The sequence below is a fragment of the Pelophylax lessonae genome, assembly GCF_965119305.1.
Source record: "Pelophylax lessonae genome assembly, chromosome: 4".
Taxonomy (NCBI): domain Eukaryota; kingdom Metazoa; phylum Chordata; class Amphibia; order Anura; family Ranidae; genus Pelophylax; species Pelophylax lessonae.
The window spans coordinates 267,102,561-267,120,683 of NC_138771.1; the positions used below are offsets into that span (position 1 = coordinate 267,102,561).

The 18,123-nt window shown below is 46.2% G+C and overlaps 1 protein-coding gene across 1 annotated transcript in view; it reads right to left on the reverse strand.

Annotated features, from left to right (window-relative positions):
- Nucleotides 1-6,106: 6,106 nt before the first annotated feature.
- CAND1 (cullin associated and neddylation dissociated 1) overlaps nucleotides 6,107-18,123 on the reverse strand; it is a 65,214-nt gene continuing 53,197 nt past the window's right edge. Inside the window, exon 15 of the mRNA XM_082255663.1 lies at nucleotides 6,107-6,648. Coding sequence (XP_082111789.1) covers nucleotides 6,424-6,648 — 225 coding nt within the window. The 3' untranslated portion in view covers nucleotides 6,107-6,423. The remainder of the gene's footprint in view (nucleotides 6,649-18,123) is intronic.

The window sequence follows — 18,123 nt, forward strand, 5'->3', positions numbered from 1 at the left end:
ATATCAAGAGATGGAATCCGCATCTGGCAATGAGCGACAGAGAAAATACAATGCCACTACTTTATAACCCTTAAATTAAATGGGTTTCTTACTGTGTTTTTCTGCCTTCTCCATGGAGGTTCCAAAACTCTCATCCCCCCCTGTCACTTTTGCTTGCTTGGAGCAAGCAGTGCACATTAGTAGCAGTCATGCACTGCTTTATGCGCAGTACAAAATTCCATAGGCCTTGGTCCATGGTAGGAGTAAGAGTGGGTGGTTACATTCCCAGTTTTTCAGTGGTATCATGGAGAATAAAGTCACCTTCAAACAGAAAGCCAGATGACAGCAGCAAAGAAAAAAAAAAAGGAACGTTGAGATTTGCAAGATGCGGAGAGCAATATAATATATTGCTAGGAGCCACGATCTTGGCTGTAATGTCAGCAACCTAAGCAGACTCAAAGCTGTCACTCAAGCGACTCTATAGTATTTCCCAGCAAATAGATACTGTAGTTTATGAAGTGAGGCAGAGCAGCAGGCCCGGAACAGAGATTAAAGCATTCCACTGTCACAAACTGCGAGCAGACAAGCTCTTTATTGCAGCAGAAACATTCAAGGTTTCTTCTGCAGTAAAACGCAGGTCCCTGCCTGCTTGCAGCGTGCGCCTGCATGTAAACTGAGCTGCTTATGTGTAGCTCAGATTAAATCACCAGCATGGTCTAAAGCTGGCTATACATTATACAGTTTTCTTATAATTTACCTTAAACAATGTATGGCAAAGGCCTGCCCGATTGCATACAAATTGAAAAAGTGTTCAGGTTTTGACCTTATATGGTGTTGGTAAATCTAAGGAAAATGGTATGGCCAGCTTTAGTGACCTCATCCCACACAGGCCAAGGAAAACAGCTGAAGACCAACACCCAGAAAATGCTGGTGTGAGTCAGGGACAGTTGGAAGGAAAGATAAGTTTAGCTATGCTTTAATTAGGCACTCACATAGGAGAAAAGGGCTATGATATGGAGGAGCCAACTGGGCTGTTGCTTGGGAGTTAACGCATAGTACCATTATCTAGAATAATTCACATCGCAAGTAGATACCATGGGGGGGCGGCAGCGCTTCTGCATGGAATCAGATATCTGTACGTTATTTCAGGCTTCAAGGTCTGCGGCACGCAAAATAGCGGGTCCGATGTCCACCTGGATCCACCAAACGTTCCTGAGAGGGGGAGCTCAAAATGGCGGTCTGCCTAGGTAAACAAGGCAGATTACCGTTCTGCTAGTAGGGGAGAAAGAGATCCTGTGATTCTGCTAAGCAAGAACATGGATCTCTGTCATCCCACAGCCAAAGCAACCCCCCACACAGACAGCAAGCACTCCCTAGAAGCACATTTAACCCTTTGATTGCCTGTGTTAATCCCTTCCCTGCCAGTGGCAGTACAGTGACCGTGCATTTTTTTTTGCACTGATCAGTGTATTGGTTGCCAAAAAGTGTCACTTCGTGTCAGATTTGTCCGAAGCAATGTCGTAGTCCCCTACAAAAAAAAGGTGATCGCTGCCATCACTAGTTTAAATTCCAAAGTTTGTAAACGCTATACAACTTTTGCGCAATCCAATCAATATACGCTTTTTAGGATTTTTTTTTTTTTTTTAACAAAAACATGTAGCAGAATACATATTGGCCTAAACCAATGAAGAAATTTTACATTTTTTAAGGGGTATTTTTTTTTTTTTTTAATAGCAGAAAGTAAACAAAAAAAAAAAAAAAAAAAGGTTCTTAAATTTGGTCTTTTTTGCTTTATAGCGCAAAAACTAAAGACCGCAGAGGTGATCAAATACCATCAATAGAAAGCTCCATTAGTGGGGGGGAGAACATCAATTTTATTTGTGTACAGCATTGCACGAGCATTCAATTGTAACAGTGCCATATCACAAGAAATGGCTAAAATGCTTGATTTTACTTTGCTTTTACCTGTAACTAAGGTCGGTGAGAGTTTCCTCAAAGCTGGTTAAAAGCAAATTTACATGCTCTACATACTGCTCTACAAATTAACATTCACAAGCTGAAATCCATGTGAAAAAAATAAAAATAAAAGAAAAGAAGCAGGACATGAGTTGAAAAGTGACCAGTGGAATTGTATGACCAAGCTAATTTAGAGTTCTAAATGAAGTACACTTATTGCAAAGAGAACAAGGCAGTAACAACCAATGCAATCATAGTAAAATGGTTACGATTCGATACTTTACATATGTACACAACTTTGTCCACTGCCTCATGAAAAAAAGCTCATGCTTTACTAATTAAAAAAAAAAAAAAAAAATGCTGTTTATGCAGGAGTCAAGCATTTTTTTATGCTTGTAAAAGCAGTCCGATGCACATAGGCTTACACACAGGACTAGAACCCACAAAAGGCACATTCCTAGAGGAGCTTTTAAACATATATAATTAAAAAAAAAAAAAAAAAAAAAAAAAAGGAAAAGCTGCATACACATCGAAATGTGCATAAATGTATTCCAATGACTAGAACAAATATTGTGGCCAGTAGAATGCACTCAAACACCATCTGCACATAAATGCATATACATTAACATTAGTGTTTTTCTTCGCTCTGATGAAAGGGGACATCAATTAAAATGTGTCAGCATCTGAGAACCTGTGTGCCAACTTCCAAGGATGTAAGAAGTATCCATAGCAGCTCTGGCAGTCTTATATTTGGATACTGGTAATGAGCGTGTATCTTGATTGGTTTGTGCTTATAATCACCCATTTCCTCCTATTTCAATAAACAGTGTTTAAAGATAATGCATGTGGATGGTGCACCCTCTTTCTGGACAACAAGGCATGACGAACACCGGAGAGTGGACGTGGATCTGGAATAGAGAGTTAATCGAATACTTGAGCACCACTCAAGAGTGCAGAAGGTTGTATCCTGTTTGGTGATCATTTTTCTGCCAGATTCTGGCTGAAAAAATGCTGCTTGTTTTCACATGTTTGTGTGCATGATGCCTTAATGGCCAGACAGCAACAGATCATACTGCCAGAATGCACACAGTAAGAATAGACCATACGTTTACAACACACACTATGACCCCCTGTACGAATAAGAGTTAGCACTGCATCAGTATGAATCTTCTCAGTGATCAACACGCAGACGCCACGTTGGAGAAACGAAAACCTTCATGACACTCAAATCTGCTGAATTACAGTTTGTAATAGCATTATAAACTGTAACCAATGAAAAAAATTGACAGAATGGCTGAAGACAAGCATGTTTTACAGCTAAAACACTAAACAGTACTGAAAGGTAAGACTCCAATGGTTTGGGGGGGGGGGGGGTCAAATTTAAGTTTTTTTAAATGTATGTTTTAAAAAAAAATCATTGTTTTCAAAAATCTCTCACTATAACAAAAACTTCACAAAAATGTTATACACATTTTATACAGCATTCTCAGGACACTTATCTAAACTGTTAGCACAGAAGTAGCATCCTGCCTTGCCACTGTGGCTTTATCAAATAGTGATTAGATAAAAATTTGTTGAATGGAGTTAGGGGTGGCAATTCAGGGATCAAAATTCAGCTGGTTCAGCAGAGATCAGCCAAATTTTGATCCATTTATGGGAAGGCTGGTTATACAGATGTCAATCTGTACAACCAGCCTGTTCCGTTTTTCCAATTGATCAGTGCCACCAGCTATTGCGATTCCCCCATCTGCATTGAATGTGTGGATGGGGCAATTGGGTCGTCTTTTTTTTTTTTTTTTTTTTTAAGTTCAACCCACTGGTTAAAAGAAAAAAAAAATTATACATGGCCAATCAGTTCTATGGATGCACTGTAGCTTTATACAACAGTCTCTGCAAAGAGAAGCTCAACTGGCCGTAACAAAGAAAATATGTACAAAACTACTACATATTCTTTAAGAAAATGGATACATATACAAATTTATGACCATAAAAGAGTAACTATAAATAACTTAGCCTGAACCTCTCAAAAAAAAAAAAAAAAGTATCGGCCTCTATACAGAAAAAGGAAAATCCCTAAAAAATGTTTAAAGCCTACTTTTCTGTTCTGAATAACAATTGAACACAAAAAAAAAAAAACAGATATACCTTTAATAGAGGGAGAAGTATTACATTTTTACAGGCTTTTATTTTACAGAATCAACCTTTAAAGTGGTTATGATAAAAACTAGCATTTGACCCAAGTTACAAAATAATATCAGACCAAATTATTTTAAGTAAAAAAAGGAAAGAAATCTGGGTAAAATGTTTAAAAAATAAAAATAACCAGCCGGAGCACTGGGCAAGGGCATCTGACAAATGAGCAGGCCGGGTATTAGATGCATTACAAAATGGATACATTACCAGATAGCGTGTTGGAAGCTTAGCACATACTTGCAGAAATCTCAATGCAGCATCAATTTGTGTTCCTTCTTTAGGAATGTAAATAAACGCAAACTTAGCTTACACAGACACCAAAAAAAAAAATTGGGTTTTAATTGTTCATTTTTTTTTCTTGGGAAATATCTATAATCCTAACTCTGCAGGCACAAACACAGGCAAAGCCCAGAAAACAGTTTGGTCTTTCTTATAAACTCCTTGCTCAAAAAGTAAAAGGCCCTTATTTTGACGTACACTAAAAATAGCTCTTCAAGAAATTCTGTTCAATTTATTATTAGAACGTAGATCATTTAGCCACTTCCCATTAGAAACTATAAAATTCAATAAATTCCGCCCACTCTCTTAAATTTCTATATTAAAAAAAAAAAAAAAAAAAAAAAAAAAAAGACTCCAAACAGAATGCAATGCCAAAATGTACAAAACTACAGATTTATGTACATAAGCTTTGATTGACTTGGCCCTGTAGCGGCAGTGGTCTACTCTGAGCATAGTTTATACGGGTCGTTTAACTAATTTGCTTTACAGTAAGCCGAAAGGGGAAAAACTTCTATTTAGCTAAACTAACAAGCTGGACAAGGCAGACACAAACTTGAATCTGACCAACTCCACAGTGAAAAACTTGATAACCTGGGGAGGCGACAGGATGATGGGCTTTCAGAAGCACTCCGTATGAGTTTTCCAATTTCTAATTACAGGAGGAATACCTCTAGTTTTTCTTCAAATCATGCTGTCCCATTTTTGACGGCCATGGAAGCCCCAAATAATTAAAAACACCCACAGAAGTGTGAAAACTAGTATTGTAAAACACAGAAGTGATGAAAAAAATATCCAATTTTTTGAAGGATAAATTTTGCTTAGTGAAAGATATCAATTCTCTGATTAGATATCCCACCAGACCAGTAGTGACCTTTGAGGAGGAGAGCTATACATACTCGATGTATTATTCTTTTCCTTTAGGTTGGAGCCAGTGACTCGCACACCTTCCTATAACATTACCTGGTGTTTTCATGTAGGAAAGCTGAAAACCTTTAGGGTGATTAAGGATACATTCCAATTGCTTAACTTAACAAAAAAGATATCCATACACCCCAAAACAGCAGTATACCGAAAGGATCTATGTACCTTACACATGCCAAGCCAGATGAGTTCTGGTAAACTTGCAATCCGTGGAAATAAAAGAGTGCATGAACACGAGCACAAATCCTAAAGTAGGTAGTGAATGATTTAAGTATTAAATATATACACAATAAGAGGTTATGAATGCTGTTCTTGGGAAAAAAAACAGACAGCACAATAAAGACCATACTTTCACATGTTCTAAAAGTATTCATGAAATTGGCTATTTAAATTGCTGAGAGCCTACATTACACTGTGTTCTGTGATCACACTGTTGAACAATGTATGTAATGTTTAATAGGACATCAAAATTCCTATATGTTCTGTAAAAGGATAGCTGCTTGCCCATTTGCAGCTTGTGTGAAATTGCATGCGTTTTTATATACTTATTTGTGCACCCATTCATGCAAACTGAATGAAGATTACAGATAGACTGGTACCATAAACAGAAGTTAAGGGATGTTTACTTTCTGGTCATGTCTGGTTTAATGAACATTACAAAGATTTAGATCTGCAAGCCAGAAGTTTTTATGTAGTGGAATCAAAGGAACAGAAGTTGTACAAAAAGCCATGTGTTCAGCTGCTGGAGAACAAAAAAGGAATAAAGTTATATTCATGGTCCATTTTAAACAGTTTTAATCCTAAACATTACAGAGCAAATGGATGCTGGAAGTTATCTTCAAACATTGTGTTCTAAGCTATAGCCATCTTTAAAATGGTCAAACCAATAATATCTTGGTTATGGACATTTATATTCCTGGAATCAATGCTACAAAAAGCAACAATGGAATTAAGCCAAACCATCTTCTTAAAGTATAAAGAAAGTGGAACATTGTGAAGCTTGAAATTTAAGATATTTCATTCTCTTTCGTCTCTTGGAACCTGTCAATTTCAGTGCATTTTATGGTTCAATGTTAAGGTCCCTCCTCAGTATAATTAAGTTGTGTCCATTGATTCCATGTTAGCAGAGGAAGTATCTTTCTGAATACTTTCGAATATGGCTGCCAGTTCAGGATTTGAGCTGATCTGGGACTGAAATTCACTCATCAACGGGCTCTTCTCTGCTTCAGGAATGGTTAAAAGTGCTGCCACTGCTCTCATTGCTGAGCGTTTTAATTCATCTTGCTTCTCAAATTCTTGTTTCACAGAGTTTGCCTTTACCTAAAGACATGAAAATTGTTATTAAAGCTTAAGTATTACAGACTATATTGCATGTGAATATACAGTGAAAAAGAAGAAAACTGCCCTGGGGCCTTATCAAAGCATGAGGGAAAATTGTCCCAGTACAGTCTACTTCTTTTGATCCACCATCATTTGTCAGTTCAGGCTAGGAGTTACAGATTGCATAAACCAACCTTCTCTCAGGCACTTTACTTTAAACAATAAAAAAAATTAGATATGCGCTTTGTTTTGGTGCTTGTGGGGGGGGGGGGGGGGGGGATGGGGACTACGTCTGATGGGGACAAAGGCCTCTTCCCAACAAACCTAGATGGTGGTTGTGGGGAACTGCGGACAGGGGGCTTATCGGAATACGGAACCCCCCTTTTAATAAGGGACCTACAGACCTCCCCCCCCCCCACCATGTAAATGAGTATGGGGTACATACCCTTATGCATTCGCGCAAAAAAAAAAAAAAGTGTCAGAAAAAAAATTAAAGACAGACATTTGACCATTCCTTTATTTAAAAAAAAAAAAAAACACCATACACCAAACCACAAAGGCCCCCAATGTAGATCCATCAATCACGTCACCCAGAGCCAACCCCAGAAAACAAAAAAAAAAAAAAACAAAGCTCCGCTCCCACTGTCTGCCCGCTCCACCGTGTCACAGCTCTTAAATAGTTAAGGGGCCTTGCAGCTCTAGAGCACTATTGCAGTCTAAGATGCCTATGCTCCCAATGCACACAATCTATGCACAGGGCTACTGGGAGATGGGCAAATTCCATCAACAGAGACTAGGGCTACGTCCATAGCGTTGGCTTCATGGAAGGAGCAGGGGATGTCAAGATTATTCAAAGAGACCAGCTGTTTTTACTACATTGCCATACTATGGTCTGCCAGTAGTTTTTCTGCAGTGGACGCATTTAAAAGCAGAAGCTTTAGACCTCGTTTATGGAACCAAATTTAAAATGCAATATCACTCAGAATATGCCAACTATCCCTGGGGAGTCAGTATTCTGGTATCCACATGTTCTACATTTTCATGCAGTCAGGCTCTTAAGGCCCATGGGTGGATATGTTTTTCTCCTGTGTTAAGTGACATGTGCATGGATCCTTGCAGATATCTTTATACCATGGCCCTACTCTTGTAAGTCTCAAAACAGCTATCTTGATTTGGCTTCATCCAGGTGTCCCAGTTCTGGCAGCATGGCTTTTCAGTGCCTTAAAAATGTATTCATACTCCTTGAAAATTTTCCATATTTTGTTACAACCAAAAACAAATGTATTTTATTAGTATTTTCTGTGATAGACCAACACAAAGTGGCACATAATTGTGAAATTGAAGGAAAATAAATGGTTTTTAAAAGCTTTTACAAATAAATATGTGAAAAGTGTGGCTTGCATTTGTATTCAGCCCCTGAGTTAATACTCAAAAAGAGGCTTCTGGAGGACAGAGCACCAAATTGAGGCCCCAAATTGACAACGGGGGACCACACTGGGGAGACCAAGTGCCTAACTCCCTGAAGAAAAGTGCGCACCAGGGGAGTATGTGGCCTAGGGCCCTTGAAAGACGGCTAATGCAGACACCTGACCCTTGATACTAAGGCCAGTTTCTGCTCAACCCCCCCGTTGAAGGAAGGTCAAGATCAGAGCCACCAAGAACGAGCAAGGCTGAACCGCAAGAGACTCACACCACGCGATGTATGACTTCCACATACGATGGTAGATCTTCCTAGAAGTGGATTTCCTAACTTTTAACAGCATTGGAATCACCGACTCCGACAAACCTATCCATCACCATGTGGCGTTCAACAGCCAAGCCGTCAAAGCCAGTGACTGTAAAGCAGGATGGAGGATTGGTCCTTGGGACCGCAGATTCCCTCAGAGGAGGCTTCCAAGGAACATTGGCAACCAGCCGCACCAGATCGGCGTACCAAGCCCAGTGAGGCCAGTCCGGAGCCTCCAAGATGACGATTAAGGTCATCCGCCAGCCAGTTTTCCACCCTGGGAGTGTGTACTGCGGAGAGGGCTGAAACAAACCGTTCTGCCCACCTTAGAATGCCGGCTACCTCCAGAGCTGCCAGGACACTTCTTGTGCTTGTTGGTGATTGACATAAGCCACGGCCGCACATGGTCCTACTAAATGCGCACTGGACATCCTTGAAGGTGACCTGTCCAATAGTCCAGGCACAGTCTGATCGCTCGGAGTTCCAAGACATTAAAATCGGTAGTCTGGACTCTTCCAGTGTCCACATTCCCTAACCAGAATTTTTTCCGAGGACGCCTTCCCAGCTGGGACAGGCTGGCACCCATGGTGATCACTGTCCAATATAAGGGAAGGAAGAATTTACCCAGCCGAAGCTCTCGAGAACGAAGCCACCAAATCAGGGACTCCTTTGTTCCCTGGCTCAGCCAGATTGGATTGTCCAGAGACTGCAGAGTCTTGTCCCATTTGGTCAGAATCTCCCTTTGCAGGGACCTCGTATGGAACTCTGCAAACGTAACCGCCTCAAAAAGGTAGACACCATCAGGCCCAGCACCTGCATGCAAGTCCAGAGGGATGACCATCTGCTGGACAGCAGGAATTGAAGCCTGCAATTTCTAGAGTTAGTCCAGAGGAAGGAGCACTCTGGCTAAGTCCAAGATAGTCCAGCTTTGTGGACAGAACCAGAGTAGACTTCTGAAAATTCAGAACTCAGCCAAACTCCCACAAAGTTCATATGGTGATTTCCAGGTTTTTCTACCAGAGCAGAGGGAGACTCCATTCGCAGAAGGTGGTCGCCCAAGTAGTCCAATACCGCGATCCCCGTTCGCCTAAAAATGCTAGCTCCGGGGCTAACACTTTTGTGAAGACCCGAGGATCAGAAGCGAGACCAAAAAGGTAACGCCACAAAGGGATAATGCTCCTCTCCCACAGCAAAGCAGAGGAAGCGCTGGTGACCGGCACATATTGGAATGTGAAGGTAAGCATCCTTGATGTCGACAGAGGCAAGAAAATCCCCCTGATGCAGGGATGCCACTACCGTGCGAATGGACTCCATCCTGAACTTCTGCACCCACACAAAGCAATTCAGCACCTTAAAGTCCAGGATTGGATGCAACTTGCCTTCCTTCCAGGGAACTTTAAACCGGTCGAGTAAAAACCCAGAAACGTTCCAAAGACGGAACCGGGACAAATAAAGTTCAGATCTTTTATCGCCCCAAACAGACCCTGTAAGCTGTCCAGGGACAGGCACAAGTTGGAAGGAAAGAACCTTGCCAGGTGGGATAAGAGCGAAATTCCATCTTGTAGCTGGACCGAATGACTTAGTGGACCCACTTGTCTAGTACCAGGGAAGTCCACGGGTCCAGAAAACCAGTGAAGACATCCCCCCACCACCGATATGGGTAAGGGTGCACCTTAATGCTAAAGCAGTCTTGTCCGCAGGTCTGGAGAAGCCTTGCCAGACCAGGTTCGTTGGGATCCTCCAAAGGGGGCCCTGAAAGGCTTTGAGCCCTTGTCAGTCGACCCTGAGGGACGAAAACATTTCTTATGAGTAGAGAAGGGCTCTCATTTCTACCACAAGGTTCCTTTCCCTTATTAGCCTGCAGAAGAAAGGGGTTCTTTCCCCCCTGCGAGACCTTTAATGAGGTCATCCAGGGAATCACCAAACAGGCGATCTCGTTAAAAGGGGAGATTATCAGTCAAGGCCTTTTTAAAAGAAAGACACACCGAAGGACCACTGCCGAAAACAGAGCCGAGCCACTTGGGGAGCCGCATCACAGAAACTGCAGCCCCTGGACCAGCTAGTCCACCAGCTCAGCAAAAGGCAGGGGGGGGGGGGGGGCGGTTCTCCCTCCAGGTCACGGTGTAAAAGCTTAGCCCAGTTGGTCAGAATTTGCGACACCAGGGAAATGGTGAATACCGACCTCCGTGTCGAACCAGCCGGAGTGTACATATTGTGAGCCACAGCCTCCGCCTTCCTGTCAGCTGGAGCCTTAAAGGCCAGGAAATCAACTGTAATCCTGGTTGCCTTGTTCAATGAGGAAACCGGAGGGTCCACCACCGGTGGAACAGTCCACATCTTAAGGGGTTCCTCATAGGGGTATTGCCTAGTAAAGAGCTTAGGGACCCCAAAGGGACGCTTTGGTCGTCCCTACTATTTAGCGCCAATTCTGTCAAAATAGGTGGAGAAAGGAAACACGTTTGCCGCTGTGGATGGCTTGAGTGTGCCAAAGGGAACCTGCGCCTCTGTCACAGCTGCATCCTCCATCTTCAAGGTCTCACGCACAGACACAATCAGTGCTTCCACCAGCGCCTTTTCGTGCGCAGTTGCAGATGTGGAGGAATCATCCTCACTATCTGAGGATTCCGCGCGCGTGGTTGCAGACCCAGCAGGGAGACCGTCTTCAGCGGCCAAATCAGATTCAGGATCTGATGAGCGCTTTTTGAAAGCCCATCGCCCAAAAGTCACTTCCACCAGGGACACAAAAGAGCGAAACTGACTACAGGAAGACTCCACAGTCGCCAAGTACCCCTCGAGTGCCCGAACTCCATCCAGAGTATGCAGCGCACATTCCGTAGGATGAGGGTGCTCAGGACACAAGATGGCAACACAATGGCCCCCGTGCAAGTGAACACTAGAAACCACGTTCGGAGGGAAGGACAGACCCGGATGAAGTACCACCTGGCCCCATGAACATATATAGGGAAAATGAAAGGACAATGACGCCAGTGCCGACACCCCGCATGCAGAGTGACAGCAACCAAGCCCACCTTCTGCAAAAAAGGTAAGCAGGGGATACCCTCAATATTCGCAAAAGAGGGTCTGGAAAAACCGACTGCACCAACCAAGGTCCCCAGTTGGTGACGGAGGTCGCACCGGAAGAACCAAGTGTCGCACCCCTGGAAAAAGTTACGCACCAGGGAATAATAATTATCAAAGCCGAAACCAGACCCTTGACAGTACTCAAGGCCAACTTTTGATGAACCCCCCCCGTTGAAGGAAGCCAAGATCCGGCCACTGAGCAAGAGCGAGCCTATGAAGACTCGCAACATGCGACTTTCTCATATGATGAAAAAAATCATCATAGACGCTGCCCACGCTTTACACAGGGTGAGAAACATCGAAGCAGGCAACCCCCCGTCCTTTGACAACTGGCTTACAACAGCCAAGCCGGGCGGGCAAGCCAGCAACCATAAAGTCGCATGGAAGATAGTCCCCCGAGAGAAGAAACCCTCCCTGAGAGTAAGACTCCAAGGAGCATCAGCGGCAAGCCTGACCAGGTCGGCGTACCAAGCTCGGGGGGGCCAGTACGGAGCCACGAGAATGACCAAAATCCCTGCCGCCTCGATCCTGCGAAGGATTCTTGGCAGCAACTGGAGAGGAGGAAAGGCAGACAGCAGCTGACACTGACCTCGGCCCATCCGTGAGCACTCTCGTAGGACCATGCCGGCGTCAGCCTTGCACAGGTGACCACGCCAAACATCTCTGCATCGAACATGTTAAACTAAGCGAATGTTATTGCCCATGACCGAACCCATGGGGCCACCATTGCACCCGCCAGAGGGTCCTGGGAACGGGCCATGACCCCTGCACTATCCTGTAAATGCAATGGCAACAGGCCCACGTCCAGAGTGCCCCCAAATGAAGGCAAAACCACTGGAATGACTCCGGATGAAGGGACCATTGCCCTGCATCCAGGGCCTGTCGACTGAGGCAAACGGCCTAACAATTGTGTGGTTTCCCCCCTGGAAAGGGAACAGCAGATAGAGCCGGAACAAGGCGCTCTGCCCAACGAAGAAACATCACTGCCAAGGCCGCAAGGACACTTTTGGTGCCCCCATGATGAATGACACAAGCCACGGTCACAGCATAGTCAATTGAAAGTGCACTAGACAGCTGCAGGTGCCCAATCCAGTGAACTAGGCAAAGCTGGATCGCTCTAAGCCCCAGGACAATAAGCGGTAGCCTGGATCCTGCAGGGACCATAGTCCCTAAGCAGAAAACCTGCCGAGGACTCCTCCCCACCCGGACAAGCTTGCATCCGTGGTGACAAATGTCCAGTAGACGGGTAGGAGGGATTCCAGAGCAAGACTCCCCGGGTACCCGGCCCAGCCGGATCCGCAAGTCCAGAGAGTTTGGATTCCAATCGCCTTCGAGAAGGATTGCCTCCTGTGGGATCCTCAAGAGGGCTTGAGCGAAAGGGACAGTCTTGAAAAACAACACCATGAGTCCCAGAACTCACATGCAGGTTTAAAAGGGAAGACTGTGTGCGGAACAGCAACAGTCGACCGCAGTCTAAAGTGTCAAGAGTTTTAACCCCGGAGGGAGAAACACCCTGACTGAAGACGAGTCCAAAGTCAGGCTCAGAAAGTCCAGTCTCCTGGAAGGGACTAGGGATGATTTCTGAAGGTTCAGAGCCCACCTGAACTCCACCAGAGTGCTCACGGTGACAACCAACTTCGTTGTCAGCACCGTAGGGGACTCCAAACGGAGAAGCAGAGTGGCCAGGAAACCAGGGCCGATACGCCCCGCTGCCGCAACAGCGCCAGGACCGGAGTCAACACAGTCGTGAAGACCCTAGCAGCATAAGCGAGACCAAAGGGTAACGACACAGAAGAGATTCCGTGGAAGAGATTCTTCCCCACGGCAAAAAAAAAAAAAAAAAAAAAAAAAAAAAAAAAAAAAGGAGAACCCGTAGCTGTCCAGAACATACCGGGACATGAAGGTAGGCAGCTTGATGTCTATGGAGGCCAGGAAGCCCCTGAAGTAGAGAAGCCACCACTGTGCGAACCAATACTAACTTGAATTTGTGATCTGCACAGAACCAAAGGCTGAAGTGCCCCACAGAGCGCCTGTAAGCGATTCGGAAGACAGCCGTACATTGGAAGGGAAAAACCTTACCGGAAATAAACGGATCAAACTCGATCTTGAAACTGGACTGCATGACCTCCTGAACCCAGTAAGCCTGGGATCCGGGCCAGCCGCAGGTCCTCGACCCCCTAGATGGGAGAGGAAGCACCTTCAGGCCGAGTAGGCCTTGTCCACAGGTCTGGAAAAAACCAAACCCATGTACGCCAGACCAGGGTCGTCTGGAACCCACGCGGAAGTCTGGAAGGACTTCGCCACGACTGTCCCCGAGGGACGAAGAAACTGTTTGTGAGCTGAAAGGGAGGAACCCCTATTGCGACGAAGGTTCTCACCCTTGACAGCCTGTGAAAGAAAACACCCCCCCGAGAGACTCTTACATAATGTCATCCAGCGCAGCGCCAAACAGGCGATCCCCCTGAAAAGGGAGATCATTAAGACCTTCTTAGAAGTTTGATCCGCAGACCAACACTCCACTCCGGTCAACCACCGCCGAAAACGACAAGGTGACTAGGCCTGCTGAACATAATCGCCGAATCGATGCATCGCGATGCGACCCTTTGCGATTCTGCATCGATCGGGGCGATTGAAAAATCGATTAACTAATGACGTCAGTTCCAGGGGCGGGGACAGAAGTGACATGGCGGGGCTGGCGCTTAATGAGTTGTTGGCGGCGGCCGGGCTTGTGAAACACGGAGATCCTCCTCACGGCGCGGGAGAGGAAGAGCGGAGCTATCAGTGCTCTCTGGCCCCGGGATACACACGCATCCTCACAATCGCTCCCTGTCACATGCAGCTGCAGGGCAAGGGAAGCACTAACCAGCGGTGTCCTTGCCTGAAAGCAGAACTGGCCGAATGGAGAGACACACTAATGAGCAGTGGCCGGGGTCCGAGGAGTGAAAGGATCGCAGAGAGGAGACAGTGACAATCCTAAGGCAGCATGGATAAGGAAAGCCGGTGATCGGTCAGTTATGTCTGTTTGAACCGCTTATCTGTTAGCACGCTTCTCTCCTCTGATTTTTTTAACAGCATTACAAGCACTGCCTGTAACACTGGTCGGCATGGATGAGCGGGCAGATGGTATGTTGTGTGATTAACAAATCGGAATTAGCTCATTTGCCCTGCTGAGTTGAACTTTCACTTCTTTAGCCACTAAATGATCACTGCTCTCTGCTTGCTATGATCATTGTTAGTACTGTTTTTGAATATAATCCTGCTCGGCTTTATTAACCCCATCTTTTCTGCCCAAATTCTGCTGCAAATGCAATGCAAGACAACACTTTTAATCTAGCAAGAGGATTTCTTTGCATTAATGATGTGCAGTAACCTTTAGCAACCAAGCAGTGAACAGTTATGTGCAGTAACATCTGGCAACCAGTTACCAATAATGTTGTGCAGTAACCAGTAGGCCCTGGTAAGGAGGAATGCTGGGCTCTGTAGCTCTGTAGAGCCCAGCATTCCTCCTTACCAGAGCCTGCTATACTACAACTAGGGGGACTACAGAGCCCAGCATTCCTCCTTACCAGAGCCTGCTATACTACAACTAGGGGGACTACAGAGCCCAGCATTCCGCCTTACCAGAGCCTGCTATACTACAACTAGGGGGACTACAGAGCCCAGCATTCCGCCTTACCAGGGCCTACAACTAGCATCAGGTAACTCTTCTAACCCGATGTGGCCTGCTCTAAAGGGGGATCTATGAGGGGACCTGGTCTACTAAAGGGGGATCTATGAGGGGACCTGCTCTACTAAAGGGGGATCTATGAGGGGACCTGCTCTACTAAAGGGGGTTCTATGAGGGGACCTGCTCTACTAAAGGGGGATCTATGAGGGGACCTGCTCTACTAAAGGGGGATCTATGAGGGGACCTTCTCTACTAAAGGGGGATCTATGAGGGGACCTGCTCTACTAAAGGGGGATCTATGAGGGGACCTGCTCTCATTCCATAGATCCCCCTTAGAGCAGGGTCCCCATAGATCCCCCTTAGAGCAGGGTCCCCATAGATCCCCCTTTAGAGAAGGGTCCCCATAGATCCCCCTTTAGAGAAGGGTCCCCATAGATCCCCCTTTAGAGAAGGGTCCCCATAGATCCCCCTTTAGAGAAGGGTCCCCATAGATCCCCCTTTAGAGAAGGGTCCCCATAGATCCCCCTTTAGAGAAGGGTCCCCATAGATCCCCCTTTAGAGAAGGGTCCCCATAGATCCCCCTTTAGAGAAGGGTCCCCATAGATCCCCCTTTAGAGAAGGGTCCCCATAGATCCCCCTTTAGAGAAGGGTCCCCATAGATCCCCCTTTAGAGAAGGGTCCCCATAGATCCCCCTTTAGAGAAGGGTCCCCATAGATCCCCCTTTAGAGAAGGGTAAAGGGTCCCCATAGATCCCCCTTTAGAAAAGGATCCCCATAGTAATCGTGATGCATCGTGGAATCGAATTGTATCGAATCACGACCCTAATAATCCTAAATCGCATCGAATCGTGGGGTAAGTGAAGATGCGCAGCCCTAAAGGCGACTATACAAGGGAGCCTCAACCAGTGCGGAATCACAAACAAAATGCAGCCCCTGCGCCAGCTGGTCCAACAGCTCTCCCCCAGGGCAAGAGGGACATGCCCCACACCAAGTCGCGGTGTTGGGACTCCGCCCATCAGGCAGAGTCTGCGTGGCCACAGCCCACGCCATCCTATCTCCCCCCCCCCCCCCCCCCCAAGTCCGTAAAGGACGGGGATTCCTCCACCGGAACAATGGTAGTCCCATTCAGCTAGAGACCGTACGTCCACTAAAGGCGGAACAGTCCTCTTTACCAGACACTCCCCTAAAAGGGCAACGGCTAACGGCCACTTAGACACCCCAGGGGAACGTCTCAGACGGTCCCCACCTACATGAGCAGCCAGGAAAGTGAGCAGCTCAGGGTGGCATGGGAGTGCCAAATGCCACCTGCGCCCTAGGCGCAGCCGCTGCTGCGACCCCCAAATTGCAGGGTGCCACGCACCGAAAACAGCCAGTGCGTCCACCTGCGCCTGTCACGGCAGGGGAGGTGGAAATGTCATCCTCATCATCCGAGGAGACAGGAAGCGAGGTAACAGACCCGGCAGGGAGGCCCACGTCTGCGGCGGCTGAGCCAGACTCAGAGACATCAGATGAGGCAGGGGTAGGTGGAGAAACGTTTTAGCCCACCTACCACCACCCTCCGGGCCCAAATGCGTCCCGAACTGCCGAAAAGGCATCGACTGACAGTGAAGATCCGGGAAGGCCCGGCAGCCTCCGTAAAGGGGGTCAAGGTGGGAAAAAAATGGCCTGCAGGGTCCATACTGAACCTGAGGAACCCGCCAGCAAATTAAAAAAAAGAAAAGAAAAAATTACTTTGTTTTAAAAACGGCCCCACAGCGCGCCCCGGAGGTCAGGCACGCGCTAAAGGACCCCCACAGCGAGGAAGAGACCACCCTCAAGACTCACTGTCCTCCAGGCACTCCCACCATCCTTCACAGCAAAAAATCACAGCAAAATGCCTGAAAACGGGTGTACCAAGATGGCCGCCTCAGAAGCAGACAGAGGCTACAACAAAATGGCGACCCCGCGCAGGAACTGCGCTGATCGGGACCCACAGGGAGACCCCCAAATGCCCATCCACTTCAGAAGAACCCCAGCAAGGCCCCCCCCCCCCCCATCATTGAGCACTGTGGACAGCGCACTCCCCCGGCCGCCAATGCGGCCTGCACACTAGGCCCCAGGCTCAGGTAGGCCCAAACAGTCCCCCACGTGGGGGGTGGAGAGGAGGGGGGGTCACAATAGGACAGAGGGAAACCCAGGAGTGTGAGGGTCTGCATAATTGCTTGAAGATCTCACAGGGAAAAAAAAAAAAGTTCCGGAGAAAAAAAAGGCTAGCTAAAAAAAAAAAAAAATCTAGATAAAAAAATACTTTTATGCCAGGACCAGAGATTCCAGCAAGGAACTAGGTCCTTACTCGGCAGAAAAAAGAAAAAAAACTGACATCCTATGCAGGAAGAGAGGGTGTACCCTCCGAGACTGCACATAGGCGTAGCCAGAACTTTTTCCTGCCTAGTGTCCTACTCCTGTAGGGGGCAGTATTACCCTACTGATATGAATCAGAGAGAACTGTGTCCATCAATAAACGATAGAGGTAAAAAAAAAACAAAAAAAAACACAAAAACATCAGTGCACAACCCCAACTGCTGCTATTAACAACTGAGCATGCTTTAACTTGATATTTTCCACCACTGCTATTCCTTAAAGCTCTGTGCCTTATCAACTGCAGCCTGCACTCTCCCGCATGGTAGGAACAAGAGTCACATGCTAGCTCTTACCCAGAAGTACTAGTACTACGTATGTTACTAGTACTACGTATGTCCCCATAGACACATGGAGCAACAGCAGAGTGAAGGGAAGTAAAGTACAAGCAATTAGAGCACAGGCACTAAAAAGAACATGCTTTTACCCATATTAATTACCGTATATGCTCGAGTATAAGCCGCGGCACCTAATTTTACCACAAAAAAGTGGGAAAATGCATTGCCTCGAGTATAAGTCTAGGGTGCGAAATGCAGCAGCTACTGGACCACCACAAGACACAAACCAGGGGCCTTACATTTAAAAATGGCGCCGCCCAGCGCCA